Source organism: Genypterus blacodes, unplaced genomic scaffold (genome assembly GCF_046128005.1).
Source record: "Genypterus blacodes isolate CSIRO-AG114 ecotype Tasmania unplaced genomic scaffold, CSIRO-AGI_Gbla_v1 ptg000046l_1, whole genome shotgun sequence".
Lineage (NCBI taxonomy): Eukaryota > Metazoa > Chordata > Actinopteri > Ophidiiformes > Ophidiidae > Genypterus > Genypterus blacodes.
In genome coordinates, this window is record NW_027466859.1 from 282,994 (window position 1) to 302,500 (window position 19,507).

General features: G+C 43.7%; 3 protein-coding genes and 1 long non-coding RNA gene across 4 annotated transcripts in view; 3 read left to right on the forward strand and 1 right to left on the reverse strand.

Annotated features, from left to right (window-relative positions):
* reep3b (receptor accessory protein 3b) overlaps window positions 1-19,507 on the forward strand; it is a 55,771-nt gene that overhangs the window by 33,262 nt on the left and 3,002 nt on the right. The window lies entirely within an intron of this gene.
* adoa (2-aminoethanethiol (cysteamine) dioxygenase a) lies at window positions 313-4,570 on the forward strand. Its single transcript, XM_076149661.1, has 2 exons — window positions 313-881; window positions 2,018-4,570. Exons 1-2 carry the CDS (start codon window positions 567-569, stop codon window positions 2,474-2,476), a joined length of 774 nt encoding a protein of 257 aa, XP_076005776.1. The 5' UTR covers window positions 313-566; the 3' UTR covers window positions 2,477-4,570.
* On the reverse strand, window positions 7,037-9,417 carry egr2b (early growth response 2b). Its single transcript, XM_076149595.1, has 2 exons — window positions 9,074-9,417; window positions 7,037-8,860 (listed from the first exon to the last, which is right to left on the reverse strand). Exons 1-2 carry the CDS (start codon window positions 9,228-9,230, stop codon window positions 7,680-7,682), a joined length of 1,338 nt encoding a protein of 445 aa, XP_076005710.1. The 5' UTR covers window positions 9,231-9,417; the 3' UTR covers window positions 7,037-7,679.
* Window positions 10,265-14,488, forward strand: LOC143000361 (uncharacterized). Its single transcript, XR_012963614.1, has 3 exons — window positions 10,265-10,406; window positions 12,056-12,315; window positions 13,760-14,488. It is a non-coding gene; the product is annotated as an uncharacterized LOC143000361 (long non-coding RNA).

Below are 19,507 nucleotides of genomic sequence, written 5' to 3' on the forward strand. Positions count from 1 at the left end.
TAGGGACGGGGGGAGGGGAGCGGAGGTCAATGGCCTTCATGGCCTTCCCCTCTCCAACGCTAAGCCGCCCTAATGTATTCTGGGAAATGTAGTCTCATTGAAACACAGAACGAGCTTTTATGTTTTATTCATTCGTTTATGTCAGCATTAACTTTCGTAATAAAAGATTAAAGTCAGATGTGTCCTATATGACTTGAAAGTTAAATATTTCGTTTCGATGTGCTTGTTTATTAGCGTTGGATTTGTCTACTTACAACACTCAATTTCCCATGGTGCTTTGCGTGCTCAGCGCAGGCGCAGTGCGCGTGGACGCAGACGTGCAAAAGAGGAAAATGACTGTTGGGAACCTCTTGTCCGGAGCTGATTTTAACCACAATAACAATGGAGTCTGTAGCCTCTTTGTCGTAAACGCATATCTGCTGTGTGTTAAAGTGGACCTTCCAGCTCTGGAGAACCTTTGATGAGACAGAAGGAGCGGCGGGACCTTTCTATAGGCTTTTTAATTGCGTCGGAACGGTGCCAGGAACATACCGATAACCGTCTTTTTTTTTTCCTCCGCAACCAAAATGCCGTGGGACAACAAAACTCCCCTGATCCAGAAGATCGCCAGGCAAGCCCACGTCGCCTTTAAAGGCCTGAAGACTGCGGCTGGTGGGGAATACAGACTCGAAAATCAGAGTGAACTCCTCGGCTTAGTGACCGCGGTGAGGGCAGCCGACCTCAAAATCGCTCCCCGGAACACGGGCAGTGAGGCGGCGGGGCCCCCGGTCAGCTACATGCACATAATCGAGACGGAGGTGTTCAGCATGGGGGTCTTCCTCCTGACCGCCGGCGCCTCCATACCGCTGCACGACCACCCTGGCATGAACGGGATGCTTAAGGTCTTTTACATGTTTTCACTCAGATGCTTCACGTAAATGCATGCAGGCTAACGTCCAGAACTTAGAATCAGTTACTAATATATCCATCATGTTTGTAGTTAAATGTGTAATCAGTTTATTTTGGACTTAATTCAGATTTATCACATCAAACAATAAGCCCAGTATAGTGATAGAGGGTCTCCAGGGGTGCAGAGCCCGAGGGTGTACGGTGTTATAGGCTTGGCCAACACCTCAGGGTGCAAGAAGAGGCTCGACCACCCCTGCGTCCACCCCCACAGCTCCACTTAGCATCATTGGTTCATGCTCAGTGTTGGAGTGAAAGATGGAGGAGGCTGAGATAATGTTAGGAAGAGATCTTTAAAAGGCTCCAGAGCTTCAATTTGATGTTACATAACTTGATTTGTGTTGTTCTGTTTCTTAGATATTGGGAAAGATAGATATATGACATCTCCCCGATCCTCCCCCCCCATGACTGGCTCTACACATCAATAATGCTCAATGGGGGATTAGTTGAAGTACATCACATCTGTGCAGTGTGTGACATCCTCACACTGACACTTCAGCTGGTTTGGTAGTGGGGATGTGTGTGTCAGTCAGGTACAGACACACTCTTATGTGTGCTGGGATTGGGAAGCATTTAGTCTTTTGTGCTCGGTGTGACATTTAATGCCAAACAAGCTATCAGAATAGGTATCTTTATTTATACATCAGCACATTACACACACCAGGGAGTCTCCTGGGGTTTAGGCTCCCCTCCCCCCTCTACCATGTAGGGGGGAGGGGGAGGACCAGGTTACATTTGAGGTAATGATGCAGACTTAGCTTCATGTAATATCAATAAGTACAATTGAACCCAGACCCCCATATTGACTCAGATCTTGGTCAGGGGTCAACATTTATAACCTCCCACCAGTGTGAAGCGGAAATTATGCAGTTAGGCTCATTTTGGATAAGGTCTGACAGGGTCCAGGTCTTAGTCTGAAGCACGCGGTGGTTGGAAGTCAAAATGGTGGCAGCGAGCTTCTCCACCCTTAAATTCAGTTAAATTCCAACAGCTGGATTTTGAACGAGCCGCAAACAATTTAATACAGTTTCTGTATAACCTGTGGCTTCATAACACCTTTGTCTTTGTTCAGGTTCTCTACGGCAAAGTGAGCGTCCGCTGTTTCGACAAGCTGGACGAAAACCTCAACGTGAGCGCCACGCCGCCTCGCTTCCAGCCGCCCCTGGACCCGTCGCAGACCGGCTCCCTGCGGCCCTCGCTGCTCCGCTCAGTGGCCGAGTACTCGGAGACCAGCGGGCCATGCCTGCTCACGCCGGAGCAGGACAACCTCCACCAGATCGAGGCGGCGGACGGGCCGGCCGCCTTCCTGGACATCCTGGCGCCGCCGTACGACCCGGACGACGGGCGGGACTGTCACTATTACAAGGCCCTGCAGACTGCGGCCGAGCAAGTGGACGATAACACGGGCGGCCACGACCAGCAGGGCGGAGACAAGAAGGAGAAAAAGGAGATGTGGCTCCTGGAGATCCCTCAGCCTACAGACTTCTGGTGCGGCGGGGAGTCCTACCCAGGCCCTCCAGTCTCTGTCTGAGTACCTGCCTATTACAATCCATCCATCCCCACAGGGAAACCCTATCAGGTCAAATCACCAGGAACTCATCGGGGTCCAGCTCATCCAGTCGACACACACGCAGTCCAGTCGCCGAGCCGCTTCCCTAAACCCGACTCAGCCTTCGTCTCCGAGAAAAATAGTTGTAATAGTGAAGACAGACAGTGAGATACATCTTCCTGTGATACGATGTTGTTGCTGAAGGAGCTTTGTGCCTCCTCACACACACAGAAGAAAGCCAGCTGTCTGAATGTTTTAGGGCGTAGTTACAATCACAGCACACACAAACACACACACACACACGAAGGCTTTGGAACGTTGCTGCACAGGACCTCTAGTTCACGACGCGTCCTGTACCAAAGCCTGTCACCGAACTTGTACCTGCCTTATTAGTGAATATTGAATGTATACGTATAAACAGTGCCATTTCTATCACACACACACACACACTCACTCACACAGTCCTTCCAAAGTGCACACTCATATTGTTTCCCTTTTGTTTTGTTTTCTAACTTATTCCAAACGACACAGATTCCTCCTTCCTGAATGTTCCGAGGAGAGTGCTCGTTCATGTATGATGCATATGTTTATGTGTTTTGTGATGTATTATGTCCGCTGTCAATTTTTACATATTTTCTTTTATATTGTAATCCCTTATATGACTGTATGATGCATATGAAGAAGACTGACTCTGACTCAGACTCGTTGGATACAGACTGACTCCAGTTTATCCTTCGCCAAATCAGTCACAGTCCAAAACAAATGTCTGACTTAATACTACATGATAATAGCTTGTTATTGAACATCTAGTTGATTGATTTGACGGTTCCAAAGCCTGGTAGAAGTGTGTGAAGCTTGTGTTTTCCAAGTGATTTTTGTAAGTTGGGGCATTTGTTTGTGGTATTTTGTGTCGATTAAGCAGTTAATCTGTAGTCGTGATGTCATTGTTTTTCTGCCAATTTATTAATCTGCTTTATTATTTTGATTATTAATCAAGTTATCAATGTTTGTATATGTGTCCATTAGTCTGTTTCAAACTGTAAGAGAGACAAGAAGTCAATTCTCTATCCCAAATAATGATTTTTTAATAATAAATCATCATAATTTGGCCAATTCGACATGTTTGAGTTAAGTTATTCATTAGGATGAACAAAGTGTAGCCTGTAGTATTTTATACTATTTTTACTATTTGTCATCGGTGCTGAAGCTAGAAGTTAAAGGTGTGTGTCGCCGTCTATTATGATCCTGTATTGAGGTTGACTGTTATTGTGAAACACAACTTGAACTCCTTTTATTTATATTCACAAAATTCCAATTCATCTACATGACAAACACATTCTAAACACCATTTTAACATAAACATTAGGTAGTTTAGACAAAGAGATTGAACTAGATCTTTGGAAATGTTAACAAAACCCAGCTGGAACAGAACAGAAAAGAAAAACAACAAGAGACAAGCACATGATAATAAGTAGAAGGTAATATGGAGACATGAAGAGGAGACAAAAATGGAACAGACAAATAAGAAAGCATAATGACAGATGACAATGTATTATAGCATTCAACAAACCAGCCTGCTAGTCCAACAGAACCTTAGAGCCTTAGAGTTGGACCGATCACAAAGACCCAGGATGTGGTAATAGATCTCTGACACAATCCCTCTGAAAGTAAGTAAAGCGTCCCATACTTCTTGAAGAATAATGAGTATGAGAAATGAGTATATGAGAGCAGAAAAAGAGGATGAAGTACAACAGGGCTGAGTTTCCATTTTACACCAAACTCAATAAGGAAAATAAGCCCAACCCAACCAGCCAGATGTAAATGTCCCAGTACTGCATGATAATCGTCTTCTACGATGGGGAGGAAGCCCCCGGAATCGCGCGTGTGTAATCCTTTACACTCCACTGCTCTCCGCTTCACTGTCCAGGTACAGTATGTAATATGGGAATAAAGAAGCAAAGAGAAACAGAATGTGAATGTATTTTTCCTTTTGTTTCTCTGCATCCTCACACGATTGTGATCATCTTTGCATTTTTTTGTGAAACGTATGCTGTCGAATATGCAAAAGTGGGAAATAATACAACATGGTGGCAAAATGCAGTGTGTTGTTGAATTTACTTTGAATTCCACTATTGTGCATTCATGCCTCTGCAGTGCCTCCTACTGATTGAACCTGATTTGGGAAAAACCTTTGAGACCCAAAAATACCACCATGACCCACTAGGAGAGTCACTACCTCAGCTGTCAATCATCCATCTTGTATTCTCTGATTCCACACACTCCCTCCACTATCTCACAGACAAGGCCTCTCTCTCTCTCTCCCCTAACAAGGCCCTTTGTAGCTAAGAGGTCAGGACAAACAGCGACTGATTCAATGTAAATAAGAGATTTACAAGTCATGACATGAAATATGACATAACAAGGATTCATGTCTAAGCAGACCACAACAAAGATCCTTAGCGTCTGCCGCACAACTTTGACCTTTTTGTTCATTTTTGCTTTTATGTGGTCAAGCATTCCAAGAAAACTGGATAAAAGTGACTTGTTTATATTATGATTATTTCCGTTAGAAGCTTTTGATTTATGTTAACTTCTTTTTCATTTTTGTTAAATAATTGGATTATTGGATTGGTTCAATTCCATATATCATTTTACATGTTGGGCTTATGATAAGGTGTGTGTTTGTGTGTGTGTGTGTGTGTGTGTTTAATAGTGACCGAGAGACTTTTGAACTTTTAGACAGTTTGTTAGAAGAAGACACACTTTGTTTGAGCTTGTTCAGCCTTGGGGGAGGTATGAGCTCATTCTGGACCACAAACTAACAGCATTTCTTCCTTTGGTAACATAGGCACTGGATGAATACCTTTTTATGACACCGATTGTTCTACAGGATTGTGGAGCGGGCAGAATACATTTTTTCATGACCAAACCCTCTTAATATGATTCATAAGTACATATTGGAGAGCACATATGGTATAAATTCAAGGTCACGCTAAGTTTGTATGTAAGTGATGTAATTCATGTCAAATAGCTCGAGTACACTGTCAGTATACTGATATGTGTATTATCTCACAATGACTGCAGCACAACACCAAAGCTCCTCTGGTTACTGGCCACTACTCACTCCAATTAAACACCATTATCTTTCATTAGCAATTTAAAGTCAATCAGAGCCGCATATCAACCATAAGTTCACACACACACAGACACACACACACACACACACACACACACACACACTGCAGAGCGGCTGAACACTAAAGGCCTTTTGTTCATACTTTTACGCCTTTGTTCTTGGGGTCAGCTTGGCATCGGGAAGTACAATTTCAAAGATTAGTTAGACATTATGGGAAGCATCTGACCCCAAAATCCTCCAAAAATGTATATGATGTAAATTTCATCTTTACGTCAGGAGATCCTGGGCTGGTCTGAGCTCCCGTATAGAGCTGATGAGGTGTTACTATGCGTTGGTTTGGTGAAGTGACAATAATACATCCTGTCAATTTCCTGTCCTCTGTTCTACATATGGGTACTACTAATACTAATAGACATACATAGATAAAGCACATTATCTACTATAAACTGTTACATCATAATATCAGATATTAATAATGCTGCTTCAATTCAATTTCAATTCAATGCAACTTTATCTATTCCCTGATGTCGATGTGTGTGAACCGAATGCTTATTTGTCTTTATGGGGAATATAACAGTGCTTCACCTTCATTATTTTCTGAAATAACGTGTCTGGTTGTAGAAATATGTGACTCTCGAGGGAAGAAAACAGGTGAGAAATGGTGAGAAAACAAATCAATTCAGTTAGTGAGTCTGACCTCTTAAAGCAGTGCGTTATACAGCATATGCGCTTTAAAATGTTATATATTTAACTATGAATTTATCAGCTGCAGATGAATAAAGTCAGCTTAACATGACTGACCGACTTTCTCAACAACAACAGCGAGCTTAATTGCTTTTGATGATTTAAGAACAAGGATGTGAAAATGTTGTTATATTTAACATTTGAGCAAATTTTGTAGGAAATCAAAAATACAGTTTCCGTTATTTTAGTTTAGATTTTTGTGTTTTTGTTTACGTGAATACAGGAAATGAAGCTATGGAAATAATCAGTTCATAGCGAAGAAGCGGCGGCTGTGTTCCGTTTAGTTTGATATCCGAATCAGAAGGGCTTTAATCAGAATCAGAAGAGCTTTATAGCCAGGTAAGCTTTCACTTACAAGGAATTTATTCTGGTCGTTGGTGCGAATATAATATGCAAATATTGATCCTATGAATACGTGCACATGAGCAAAACCACAAATGGAATGTTTCCATTTCTTTGTCAGTGTTTGAAGTTTGGGTATACCACGATACGACACCCTGAATAAAAGTGAGTGGGTGAAGCTGTGAGTCACAACCCGACGTAGTGGATTTATCTACTTCATGCTCCAGCATCAGCAGAGTGTTTCCGACATGCATTGTGTGTGTGTGTGTGTGTGTGTGTGTGTGTTCAGATCCCACAAACCAACCAAACCTCGTCTCTTCATCATCCTTATGCATTTAATAAGTGTCAAAACACATCACAACTCAAAAAAAATCCAACAAAGCCATGAGATCAACATATTTACGCACAGTTTTACACATCAACCACAACTTTGAGTTACACGACACGGAATGCGTACAAAAATATAATGTATGTAAACTTTACATATTAAACCACAAATGTACATTTTTTTAAGCGTCCTTGAATCGGTCAGTGCACTAAAATGACACAGAGCAAGGCACTGGAGGGGGAATTACGTCATCCACAAACATGTTAGAATGGACACTTTTGTCAGTTCAATAACTTAAAACACTTTTTTTTCCTCCTCTGTTTCAAAATGTTATTGCAGTTATTTCACATTTAACCCTTCAGCCAAAGAAACACGTGTTTATATTCTTATAATTATAATGCGGTGCGTTCACTTGTATGTTCAGAAGGATGTACAGACAAAGTGCATTCGTGTCAGTCAGTCTATCATTCGGTGCCATTCGCGGAGGGGACTGTGCGTAATTGCGCACGGCGGCGTACCGGTTCTTGCGAAACTAAACGTGTGCTACCGTCTTTAGCTCAACACATTATTATTTGATGATTATCTTATTTTGAAGGGTTAGTGTGTGGAGACCAAAAAAGTTTCCCCAGTGACAACTACGAGCAAATCCCGTTGGCTGCACCGATGCCTACGGACGATCGCTCCAGACCGGAACCGCTGGACGAGGACGACGAGGACACGGTGGAGGACTTCCGCTCCTTCTGTCTCAGGTGGATCTTAGTGTGTCTCTTCCTCTCGTCGCTGCGGGCGAACTTGCGGCCGCAGAAGTCGCAAGCGAACGGCTTCTCCCCCGTGTGCGTCCGGATGTGCGTGGTCAGGTGGTCGCTCCGGCTGAAGTTGCGCATGCAGATCCGACACTGGAACGGCTTGTGTCCGGTGTGGATCCGGATGTGGCGGGTCAGTTCGTCGGAGCGGGAGAACCGCCGATCGCAGCCCTCTGCCGGGCACGGGTAGGGCCGCTCGTGGATGGGGGTCTTGCTCGGTCTGTTCGGGTATTTTCTGGGCCGCAGGATGGGCCTCAGAGGCAGGTTCTGTGGGCTGTAGGCGGTGGGGAGCCTCGGTGGTCCTCCGTCGGCGCCACCGCTACCCGGACCCCCCAGTGTAAAGTTTCTGATAGTGTTCAAAGGGGTCAAAGGTGGAGGGATGCGGAATGAATCGAGCGAACACGGCCCGAACGGTTTCCGATCGGGGATTCCTCCAGTCTGCATGTCCCGCTGGCAGGCCGGCTGGAAGAACCCCGGATAATCGGGAATGATGGGGAAAATCCCCGGCGCGTCCGAGGAGCCGGGCGGCTTTGGCGAAGAGTAGGAGGGCGGCGGATAGGAGCCGATGGGACAGGTGGAGGTGGACAAAAAAGCCGAGGGGTCCTGGTAGACCTCCCCGCAGCCCGAGGAAGAGTACGGAGGCGGGGGCGAGTAGAGGTGGTGGTGATGGTCCATTTCTCCTTGGCTGTGAGTCGCCATGGTGCAACTCAGATTTCCGCTGGAAAAGTGATTAGGAGAGCCAGCTGATCCTGGGGAGGAGGAGGCCGACGAGGAGGGAGGAGGAGGAGGAGGATGAGGATGAGGCGGTGGTTGGGCCATGCCGAAGATGCCCGCCGAGACGATGTTGATCACTCCCTCGGGGTTCCAGTTACCCGGGTACTGGGAGTCGATGGAGAACTTCCCCATGTAGGTGAAGGTCTGGTTGCGGTGGGATGGAGGCTGGGAGAAGCCGCTGGAGTAGGAGAGATCCAGGGAGCGCTTCTCTCCGCTCATATCAGCTCCCATCAAGCCATCTGATGGAACAACCCAAATCGATCATTAGAGATGCGCAAAGGTGATTAATTAACCGAGTGAGCCCGTGAGACTGCGCTCCATTTACGCGCGGACTTCACCTTTTGAATCCCAATCAAACTTATTCCCCCCCCCCACCCCACCTGTATTTGAAACAAGATTTGCGTGTGTGTGTGTGTGTGTGTGTTTGTGTGTATGTGGAAGTGTCACCGTACCCGTCAGCTGGTCGTAGTGGGCTCCCAGCTCCGTGTTGGGGAAGATCGCCACGGAGGTCGGCATGGAGATGTCATCCACGGAGTAAACGCCCTCCGGTATGGGATGGAGGAACCCCCCGAGATTCACCGGGACTTTCTCCAAAGTTTTCGCCGTCATCGCTGATTTCAAAAACAAAAACAAGCGCCGCTGTCAGTTCTTCTTCCTCTTTTCTTCTTCTTAATGGCTCCTGTGACTGAACGCTTCTGTGCTTCTCACCACAGCATGTTCCTGCCTCACACACGCCTAACTTACTCGGTGTTATGGGAACGGAGCCCCGCCACTCGCGTGTGTATATATGGGGGGAAACCTTTTTGAATGCGCCTCCATTGCGTCATTGCCCATATAAGGAGAGGGAGGGCGCGAGAGGGACGACGGAAGAGACGCTGCCGGTGCCCGATTGGCTGAGACGCTCCGTGACGTCGCCAAAAAGGAATCAGCTTTTTTTGACAAGAGGGGTGAATCCGCGTCTCTGTGGTCGGAGAGACTCACCGGACATGTTTCCACTCAGCGATGAAGTGCAAACAAGAGTGATGTCCGCAACTTGTCCCCGAGTGGACGTACAGATTCTTGCATATACATCTTCATCTTCACACACACACCGATTCTATCCCCGTGTTTCCTCTATCTAGTCGCGCTCAGACATCAAAAAGTGGAATTCCGGTCGAGCTTGTTAACCCATAAAAGGTTGAATCCGGCAAGTTTAGAAACTCCCCCCAGGCTCCATTTATGGTTATGATTCCGGAATAAGAGCGTCGGAAAAGTGCAAATTGAACCGATCAGAGTGAGGAGGCGGGGCCATAATCACATCCAAGTGCGTTCGGTCGGAAATGTTACTCAGTGTGATTTGACTGAGGTGTAGGAAAGGAAACAGCTTTAGTTGCGGGGAGTTATTGATAGACACATGTAGTTATTTATAACTCAGAGATGAGATGAAGATAATAAATGAGAATTGGGAATGAATTAAAAAATAGGATCCCTTAAAATCGTGATGATAATGAAGATAAGAATGCTGATATGATATGATGTCTGCATAGAAGCCTGCGCCCTCCTGTGGACTCTGAAGAACTGTAGTAATTGTGCCACACACACACACACACACACACACACACTCTCACACACTCTCACTGGCTGTCTGGCGTGTTTGATGTCATAAAGTCCCTCCGTGGGTGGAGAAAGTTGACAGACAAAAACAGCGACTGCCGGGGAGCTTTGATGGAAGAAACTTTCCGCCCTGTGTGTGTGTGTGTGTGTGTGTGTTTGTGTGTGTTGCAGTCCGAAAACCACCCACGTGTTGTAAGTAGATTTATTACTAAAGTTTAACGAGCTGTGTGAGGTGTGATGATGTCAGTTTTTATGTCTGATATCTATTGTATGTGTTGGTCCCTATTTCCTTAGTGCATTGTGGGTAACAGTGTGCAAGATGTTTGTGTGTGCGTGTGTGCGTGTAGCTTTACACTCAAGTTCAGCCTTGTGTTTACATTTGAAAACAGCAAAGGTCAGAGTCACTATCACCATCAAACTAAAGGACACTGACCCATGTGCTCAGTTATGACCTCTGACCTCTGGCCTTAGAAGCTTTAAACAACCTTAATGTTGAAGAATGTCTGACGCTAAATATTTTTGAATGTACTTCTTTCATCATTTGTTCCTTATTCGTGTATTTTATTGTTTTATCTTTTATCTGTTTCGATGTTTCACCGCGGCTGCTGCCGAAATACTAAAACCAGTGAAAGTGAAAGAAGGGCGATGTCATCATTGTGCTGTGCCAGACTCGTGTCTTTACATCTAAAATCAGCTGTGACTAATGCAACACTGAACTGCTGCTCCTCTTAACCAGCCTCACAGTGTCACGTTCACACACACCCTGCACATTAATCAACACACCACTCAATAATCACTGTCAATAACAACTCCATTCATTTAACACATGCCACTGTGCTGCTTGTGTGTGTGTGTGTGTGTATGTGCCGTTGGTCCCTAGTTAATTTCACTGACAGTGTGGAGCAGGAGGTGGGCTCAGTGTGGGGTCACACTGTGTAACAGTGGGACCCTTAAAAGAGCTCACACACACAATCTTTGTAGCACAGTAATTTGCTGATTGAAGCTCTTTAGTCTTTAGTTATGACGTCATCGTATTACTGCATCTTACTTTTATAAATGAAGGTTGTATGTGTAAGTCACAGTCAGGGTTGCAAATGAAGAGTAAATTTGCAAAAACACACGCTCCATTTGTATAATTTCATTTTATATACACATACACATTTGATGTCGGTGTAAGAACAATATAGATATTTTGGAAAAAGTTTAATCCTTCTTTACCAATATTTCTATACTTTTAACTTTTAACTTTCACACATCCTGCACCAAGGTTCGTTTGATTTGCAAGGAGCTGATATGATAGATAAGACTGTTTTTTATTGTTTAGAGAAAACAAATGTCAGTTTGATTAATGACCCACACACTGAGCTCTCTTTCTCTCTCTGTGTGTGTGTGAGTGTGTGATGGGTTGTTGGTTACGGATGACCAAAGACTAAGAGGCTACATAGGAGCCCACAGCCACCAGGGGGCCCCAAACAAGAAGGATGGACACAAAACTTTTCAACTACTTGTAGAGCTTTTGAGTGTATAAGGAAAACATAAATCCATCATATTTTCCTTTCCATTTTTCCTGATGTTGAGACATTCTATGTACCATTGGGCTATAGCGATAAAACTGACTGGACTTAACATTATGGAACAGTCTGTCTCAGCAATCACTTTAGCAGAAAAAAAAGAAAGAGAGCCCGCTGTACCTCAGCCTGTACTCACAGTGAGGCTCAGTACTTGAGTAGCTTCACTCTGGTGGTCTTTCTGAAACACTGAGGCCTTTTTAAACTGACTTTTAAACTCTTTTTCTTTAAACTTCACTCTCTTACAGTAAATCCATACTTGTGTCTTTAAAGCAGCTTTGTTGCTTTCATGTCCTGCCTGTGTGAGACATGAAAGCAGTGGAAAACACTCTGATATGGTTCCAGTGCAGACAGAGAAGACAGGAACTGTGTGTGGGACAGAGACAAGCCTGTCTCACACAGCGACACAGCAGCAGAGCCGAGTTCACCCAGAGACTCATGACATCAGCGAGAACCAAATAAGAACACTGAGCAACATTATTCACACCAACATCGGAATTAAACACCTTCTTTTCATCATCGGCACACTAGAGGTACACACGCACGCAAGCACACATACATACGCACACATACACAAAGACATTGTTGTGAACATTGTCACATAACACAAGATAGTTTAGATAAGGGACAGACCAAGTGGTGCAGTATTCAATAGCTTGACAAGTAAAGATTAGAGACTTTAGAGCAGAGGTCCCACCTTTTTTTTGCCTCTTAGAGCTACTTTGACAAAATAAAAGTGTCTGAGAGCTACTTATGTTTTACATTATTAGTAACATTTATCCACATGGCTGATTCTCCACCCAAACCAGCTGATTGTGTGAACATTTACAAAATGTTGATATCAAACACTCACATTTTGTATCAAAATGCACTTCAATTCAATTCAAGCTCACACTAATGAATTCACATATTAATCTCATTGAAACAAAACAATGTTATTACTTATTTTACTTATACTAGTTCACATTTTCTGTTTGTCCACATATCACTGTCGCAATTTCTCTTCACATTCCCTGTAATTCAGGGAATTCCCTGCAGTTCCCATATCATCTGTACTTTGCATGCATTCAGTCTGTTCTGATGTTAGTGAGATGACGGTGAGTGTGGTACTATTTTCACGAGGTATTAAAATAGTTTTGGATCGTCTTGCAGTGAGGCACGTGTTTTGTCATACTGTTTTGGAGTGCTTTTCTGTTTGGAAGAACATACACTGGATTGGGAGCCTGGGAGGAGCTTCTAAATCCCAACAGTTGTAGAAGCACTGACAGTAGCAGGCACGCTAGTCCGCCTTTTTCTTCCAATTGAACTGTTGGAGGCAAAGTTCTCATGTCATGTTCTGCTTAGCATGACGGCTTAATTCTGCAAATCTGGCATTCTGCCTTCATGTTGTCACAATGCATCCAAATGCTGCTTTTTTCCAGCTGTCACTCCTCTCTGCTTTTCTCTGTCCTGCTCTTTATCTGTAGTAGACCTTCAGCACGCCCTGACCTTCCCTGCTTGATGTTTTCATCCTTGTCTGTTTTCACGTGAATTAGTTGAACGGCACAACATCAGTTTAAATGTCCAGTCTTCACCGTATTCATTACATTACATTACATTACGATCATTTGGCAGACGCTTTTATCCAAAGCGACTTACATTCATGGCACGGAGAAGACCATTCTATCATTCTGTCTTGTATTAAGTTGCAGAAAAATAATACAGCTCGCGGACAGGAGCCAGCCCCCATCCTTCACCTAAAAGAGCTGGCTCTTCGAGCCGGTTTGTTCACGAACGACAGATCACGCTCTGCTAGCAGCCGGAAAGTCCCATGAAAAGTTGCTGTGGTCTCTGCTGGTGAAGTTGCGCTCTATAGACGCTTACGCACCGCAAATGAGACCCGAACAAAGATATGATAATTCAGTAATGCAGTCCTTAAGTATAATATACTGTAGTTGTGGTGATGTGGGTGGTGTGTGTGTGTGTGTCTTCATGCAGACAGCAGAGCCTCCCACCCTGCCACCATGAACCTGGAAGGTTCCAGAGTAAAGTGTCATAGCAGTAAGTGTACAGTCATCCTCCCCATCACCTCCTCCTCTGCTGCTGTGGTCTGACTTCTATGACATCACACCGACCGTTCCACTGTGGAACTACGGCTGCAGCCCCACTGATGCAGCATCTGCATCTTTCTAAACACCTTTAAACCTCCATATTGACAAAATTTAGAAATGAAGGTAACCACAAGTGGGTGTAGACTGTTGTGTTTGTGAGCAATGCTGAGACTAACAACTGACTCGAGGGACAAACCCCACCCCCCCAACAGAGAAGACAACATTATCATCATTTATTTATATCAAAGACACCACAACACAGTTGAGGGAGAACATATTCGGTAAAGTGTTATCACAGCACCACCATGCTGCCCCAAGAAGGATGAGAATAAAGGGGTTTTATTGCTTTTTTGTCACAGGAAACAGATGATTTTGTAATCTAATCTGGATTAGGACCAAAATTTATATAGTCTTAGTCTATCATGAATATGTTGTAAGTGTGTTTTTTCTCTCCATTCATTCATGTTGGTGAGTTACTTTTAAAGAAATTGACCAAATGGTGGGAAAATGTTTGCTATGTTGTTGAATCATTACAAATAGTTAAATACAGAGTGAAATATGTTTTAATCTTTGACATCAAAACATAGTCAAGTGTGCTTTACTGTTCTCTATGGTAGCATCTCTCTCTCTCTCTCTCTCTCTCTCTCTGTCCTTTCCATTGAGGCAGTAGCTCAGTGGGTAGAGCTTCCGCTTGGGAACTGGGGGGTTGCCAGTTCGAGTCCCTGCCGAGGTGCCCCTGAGCAAGGCACCGAACCCTCAATTGCTCCCCCCTCTGCGAAGGGTGGTAACGCTAACGTAAGTCGCTTTGGATAAAAGCGTCTGCCAAATGATCGTAATGTAATGTAATGTAATGAATAATTGTCACAAAATAGTGGCTTATGAATAAAGATCTGTGATCTGTCGTCAACATCAAACTAAAGATGCTGCTATTCAAACTCACAGATCTCCTTACACACTCAACAACAACACAATCTTATTTATTTTATGCTGCAAATTATCTATGTAAGATCATATTTTCAGTGAAAAATACATAAAATAGTAATTTATTAAAAAAAAGGATTAGTCTAATATAAGTATCATATCGTTTGATTCCTTTAGTATTTGAGGCCGTAGAGTCGAGTGAACAAAAGCAAATGTTCTTCATTGTCACTTGTGTTCCTCAATACATTCAGTAACAACAGCATTTGAATAATCACGATGCATCATGTGATGAGGCTGCAGGCCATTCATACTGTTTAGACTGTTTGTGTGAAAAGTCACAAAGTTTCCTCAGAACACTGAAAGCGTTTCAAAGGCTTTGGCATTAATAAGCCTCAACTGAATGTTTCACATTTTCAGGAATTTTACTTGTCCGCCTCCACAGACTCAGAGGAGGAAACGGTTTGGCTGTGGGGACGTCTTCACATAATGTCGCCTGTTTTTCTCTTGTCTCGCCCACACACGCAAAAATGTTTGCACACTGTGGCAGAGAAGTGAGAGAGGAGTGAAAGGCCTGCAGATAAGAGACAAGGAGACAAGGGAGAGAAGCGGGGGGGGGGGGTAACAGGAGAAGGGAGGTGGGATTGAGGGAAAAGGAGAAGGCAAATTAGAGGGATAAAAAGGTAAAAATGAATGGGAGATGGGTGAGGAGAGGAGAGGAGAGGAGAGGAGAGGAGAGAGTCCTACATGAGTAAGAATAGAAGAGCTCCAATGGAGAAGACAAGAGGAGAAGAGCAGAGAGAGGAGAGTCCACTGGAGGGAGGGGGGAGGGGAAGAGCAGAAACAATAGGCTGGAGGTGAGAAGACAACGGAAAGGAGAGAGCAGGGAAGAAGAAGAAGAAGAAGAAAAGCGGATGGAGGAGGGGAAGAGGCAGGAGGACTGGGAGATCAATGATGAGGCCTTTGGGGTTTGATGGCCTGAGCGTCGGACTCGCCCACGTTGGCCGCATGCTCCACTGCCGGCTTTGATTCCATCATGGAAACAGCAGGAGGCTCAGTTCCTCAGCCTGCATGCGTAGAGCCCACAGCCTGCTGAGGAGCTCCTCCTCCTCAAACACTCCGTTTGGAGACGGGGGCCCCGTCAGCTTGATGTGCTGTGCTGTGTGTTTGTGCCTGCAGGCTGACGAGGGAGACGCTTTTATCCACTCATGCTCTGGGAGACGGCGACTGAGAAGTTCAGCGTCACTTGTAATCAGTGATTTGTTTCAACTGTTTGCAGCCTTTTCCGATAAAAGATAGGATGTTTTTGTAGGACGTGTACATTTTTTGGGGGGCTTTCACTGCATTGATCAGTAAGCTTAGGGTGATTAGTTAAGCAAAGTTACTCTCAAAATAAACAACACGAACAAAGATGAGAGGTATAAAAGTTCATCACTACGGAAGGAAACGGTTCTATTCTCTCTCTCTCTGTCTTGCTCGCTCTCTTTCAGTCTCTCTGTGTGTGTGTGTGTCTGTTCTTTAAGGTCTGTCACTGTCCACCCACAGCCTCACATTCCCTCTGTAACCCAATCTCACACACACACACACACACACACACGAGCGCGCGCACACACACACACACACACACACACACACACATACATACCATACAGCACGTCCTGTTTGGTGAGCTACCGTCTTTTCCGTGCTCCTCCACAGTTTGTCAGTCTTTCACTCTAACAAAGGTAGTGCGATGTGTGAAAGCTGATGTTTGAAGGACTAAATGATGTCTGTGCTATTATAGAATGAATCTCTTTGCCCCATTTATCATTTAGCAGCAGGTCTGGGTGATCACATGGGAGCAGCCAAAGATCAGCAGGTCACACTTAATTGGTTTCCTCTCGTAAAAGTGATCCCCTGCCTCAGTCGTTGGGCCAAGCATGGCTCCACCATTGACATTTGGCTTCTGTATCATCATCAGAACACATTAATGCTAATGTCCTGTAAAAGCAACAGACTTAAAATTGCTCCCTCCTCATAGCAGCATCATTAGGGGGAAATGAGGGAACACTCAATCGCGCATGTGTGTATGTGTGTGTGTGTGTGTGTGATGATGACAGTTTCATCCATATCCATCTTCAGTGTGATTCAGTGAGAGAGCTCTGAAATGAGGGTGAAGCAGGGTTGTGCAGCATTCCGAATTGAATTGAGAATGCCTCAGAAATTCCCAATTCAGGAATTCCAATTGAATCTGAAAACAAGATTGAAATTTGAAATTGAAGTAAACTAAAGAAGAGGAATTACAATGGATTCAGATCAGTCATGTTCATAGTGTAGCTGTACCTTTAATCAATACAGATCAATATTACATTAACAATGATTACAATGACAATAAACAATATACAATATACAGTAATACACATGATGTAATGTTATTTGCTAGGTTTAATGGGATTCCTGTGTCTGTCATAATTTTGGAATTGGGTCAAATACAGCCAAAAATCTGCCAAAAATCACAAAAATCTGCTGCCATGACAACATTACAGCCAATCACAGCCTTCCCTTTTACAATATTTAATGTAAATATAAGTTGAAATATTACTAATGCTAAGATTTATTTGTATTTGCTTATTTGATTTGTATATTTAATGATATACAGGAAAGGAACACGCTCTTTGTCTCACTTTGTTTACTGAGGAAAGAGAGAGAAACAGGGCACACAGACATGAAGCATTAAGCAAATAGCCTCATTAAAGACACTTCATCTTCACCTGTTGACTTCATACTTGTTGAGCGCTTCATTCATCTTCCGGCTTCTCCCAGGAGCTGCTCAGGTGTCAGACAGGCTTACAAATGACCTCGACTGATAGCTGTTTAATTTGCCAGCCGTAGTCACAGCGAGACAGGAGGGCAAGCTACAACCATCTGTGTGTGTTTGTGTGTGTGTGTGTTGTATACATTTAGCCATAGGTTTATCCATTAGTGTGTACGTGTGCATTAATCATGTTCTCAGTAATAAGTTGGTGTCAATCTAAATAACTAAGCAGTGGTGATAATGTGCATAATGTGTGTGGATCTTTCACTTGACTTGTATCATCATGATTGTTGTTGTTTTGCACTCCCACGCGTTATTTAATGTATTAGACGCTTCATGTTAATGTTCCTCCATGACTGCAAGAATGTTAGGAATGAATTTGGGGAAAATCTGATTGGAAAAGAAGGCAAGGAAGACAACGTTTTGCCCTCTTTGCTCCCTTTATCAAGGTATTCAAGGTAAGATATGAATCACTGCACCATCACACACACTCAATATTGGATTGTCAGAGGGACAGACAGGTAGATGTGTCGATAAAATGTTTGTGAGCCAGTACAGATTTATAGCGTGTGGACGGTTTAGCACTTAAATCACGCTCCAGCTCATTTACTGTGTCCATGTAGGTGATTGTTGGCAGCAAATCTAAAGCTGCACATGTAAGCTAGCAGCTTACACAGATCCACACTGATACTAGTGGCCAACTTGGCTCTCTTTAGCCTTGGCATTATAAAAGGAATAACTCAAATCAGTTCAATCACACCACAATGTATTTTATTAACAGCAAAATGGAAGAGATTTCACGTTCTTTTAAATTAAAGACTCCTTGTGACAATCAGAAGCTAAGATGTCAAACAGTGAAATCAAACTAGCTTCCTTTTTTTTTTAATATGATGCATGTGTGTGAGATGATGGTGCGTGGGTGTGAGCTTGATGGTGCATGTGTGTGAGTCTGATGTTGTGTGTGATGGTGCATGTGTGTAAGCTTGACGGTGCATGTGTATGATCTTGATTGTGCGTGTGTGTAACTATCATGACGTCTGATCTTTCTTGTTAACTTTCATCTCAACTTTCATAATTTCATGCTTTCTTTAAACAGGTGAGACAAAACATTTCTCAACCTGTGACAAAGTACACATTTAAGCAGAATTATTAATGTGTGTGTGTCAGTGGGAGGATGTCAGAAAGACAAACTACCTCAGTGTCATGCAGGCGGTCAGCAGTCACGTCACTACGAACAACACAGAGGAGCAGTAGGAGGGAATCAAACTAGCAAACATGGTGCGCTCACACTACAGCCATGATGACTGCCAGGAAGTAAAGGGTAGGAAATTGACGCAATGACTTTGCAACTTCCTGAATGAGATCAAATCAATAATAACAATCATGAATAACATCACCCAGCCACAAAAAGACATAACAGTGTTTTCTGTCATTACCATGGCATTTATGGCTTGTTTCATTGTTGCTCTGTATGTATTCAATCATGTCCCCCACTGGTGTTGCCGTGGGATGCAATAACCATTAAAGAAGGGGGGTAGCAGGTGAAACTATCAGTCATACAATCAGGCAACGTAGACAAAGAAGGCCCATAAATGTGAGAAACAACCACACAAGAATGTAAAGCGTCCATCACTGACTTAGTTTGTGTTCCATCCACCAAAATAAATGGTCGAAGATTGAAGTCATGAAATGTGTCAATTATCAGCGATTGCGTCTTTAAAGTTCATCACAATATTACGTCTTGTTTGTGATATTCGATAGTTCAAGAAGATTACATCGTTTCAGTTTTGTCTCCACTTTCTAGTCAGATATTTCAAAGACTTAACCGTTACCGTGATCAAGCATGAAACATAAACACACTCCTCATCACACACACACATACACACACAGACACACACTCACTAAAACCTGACTCATGCTTTC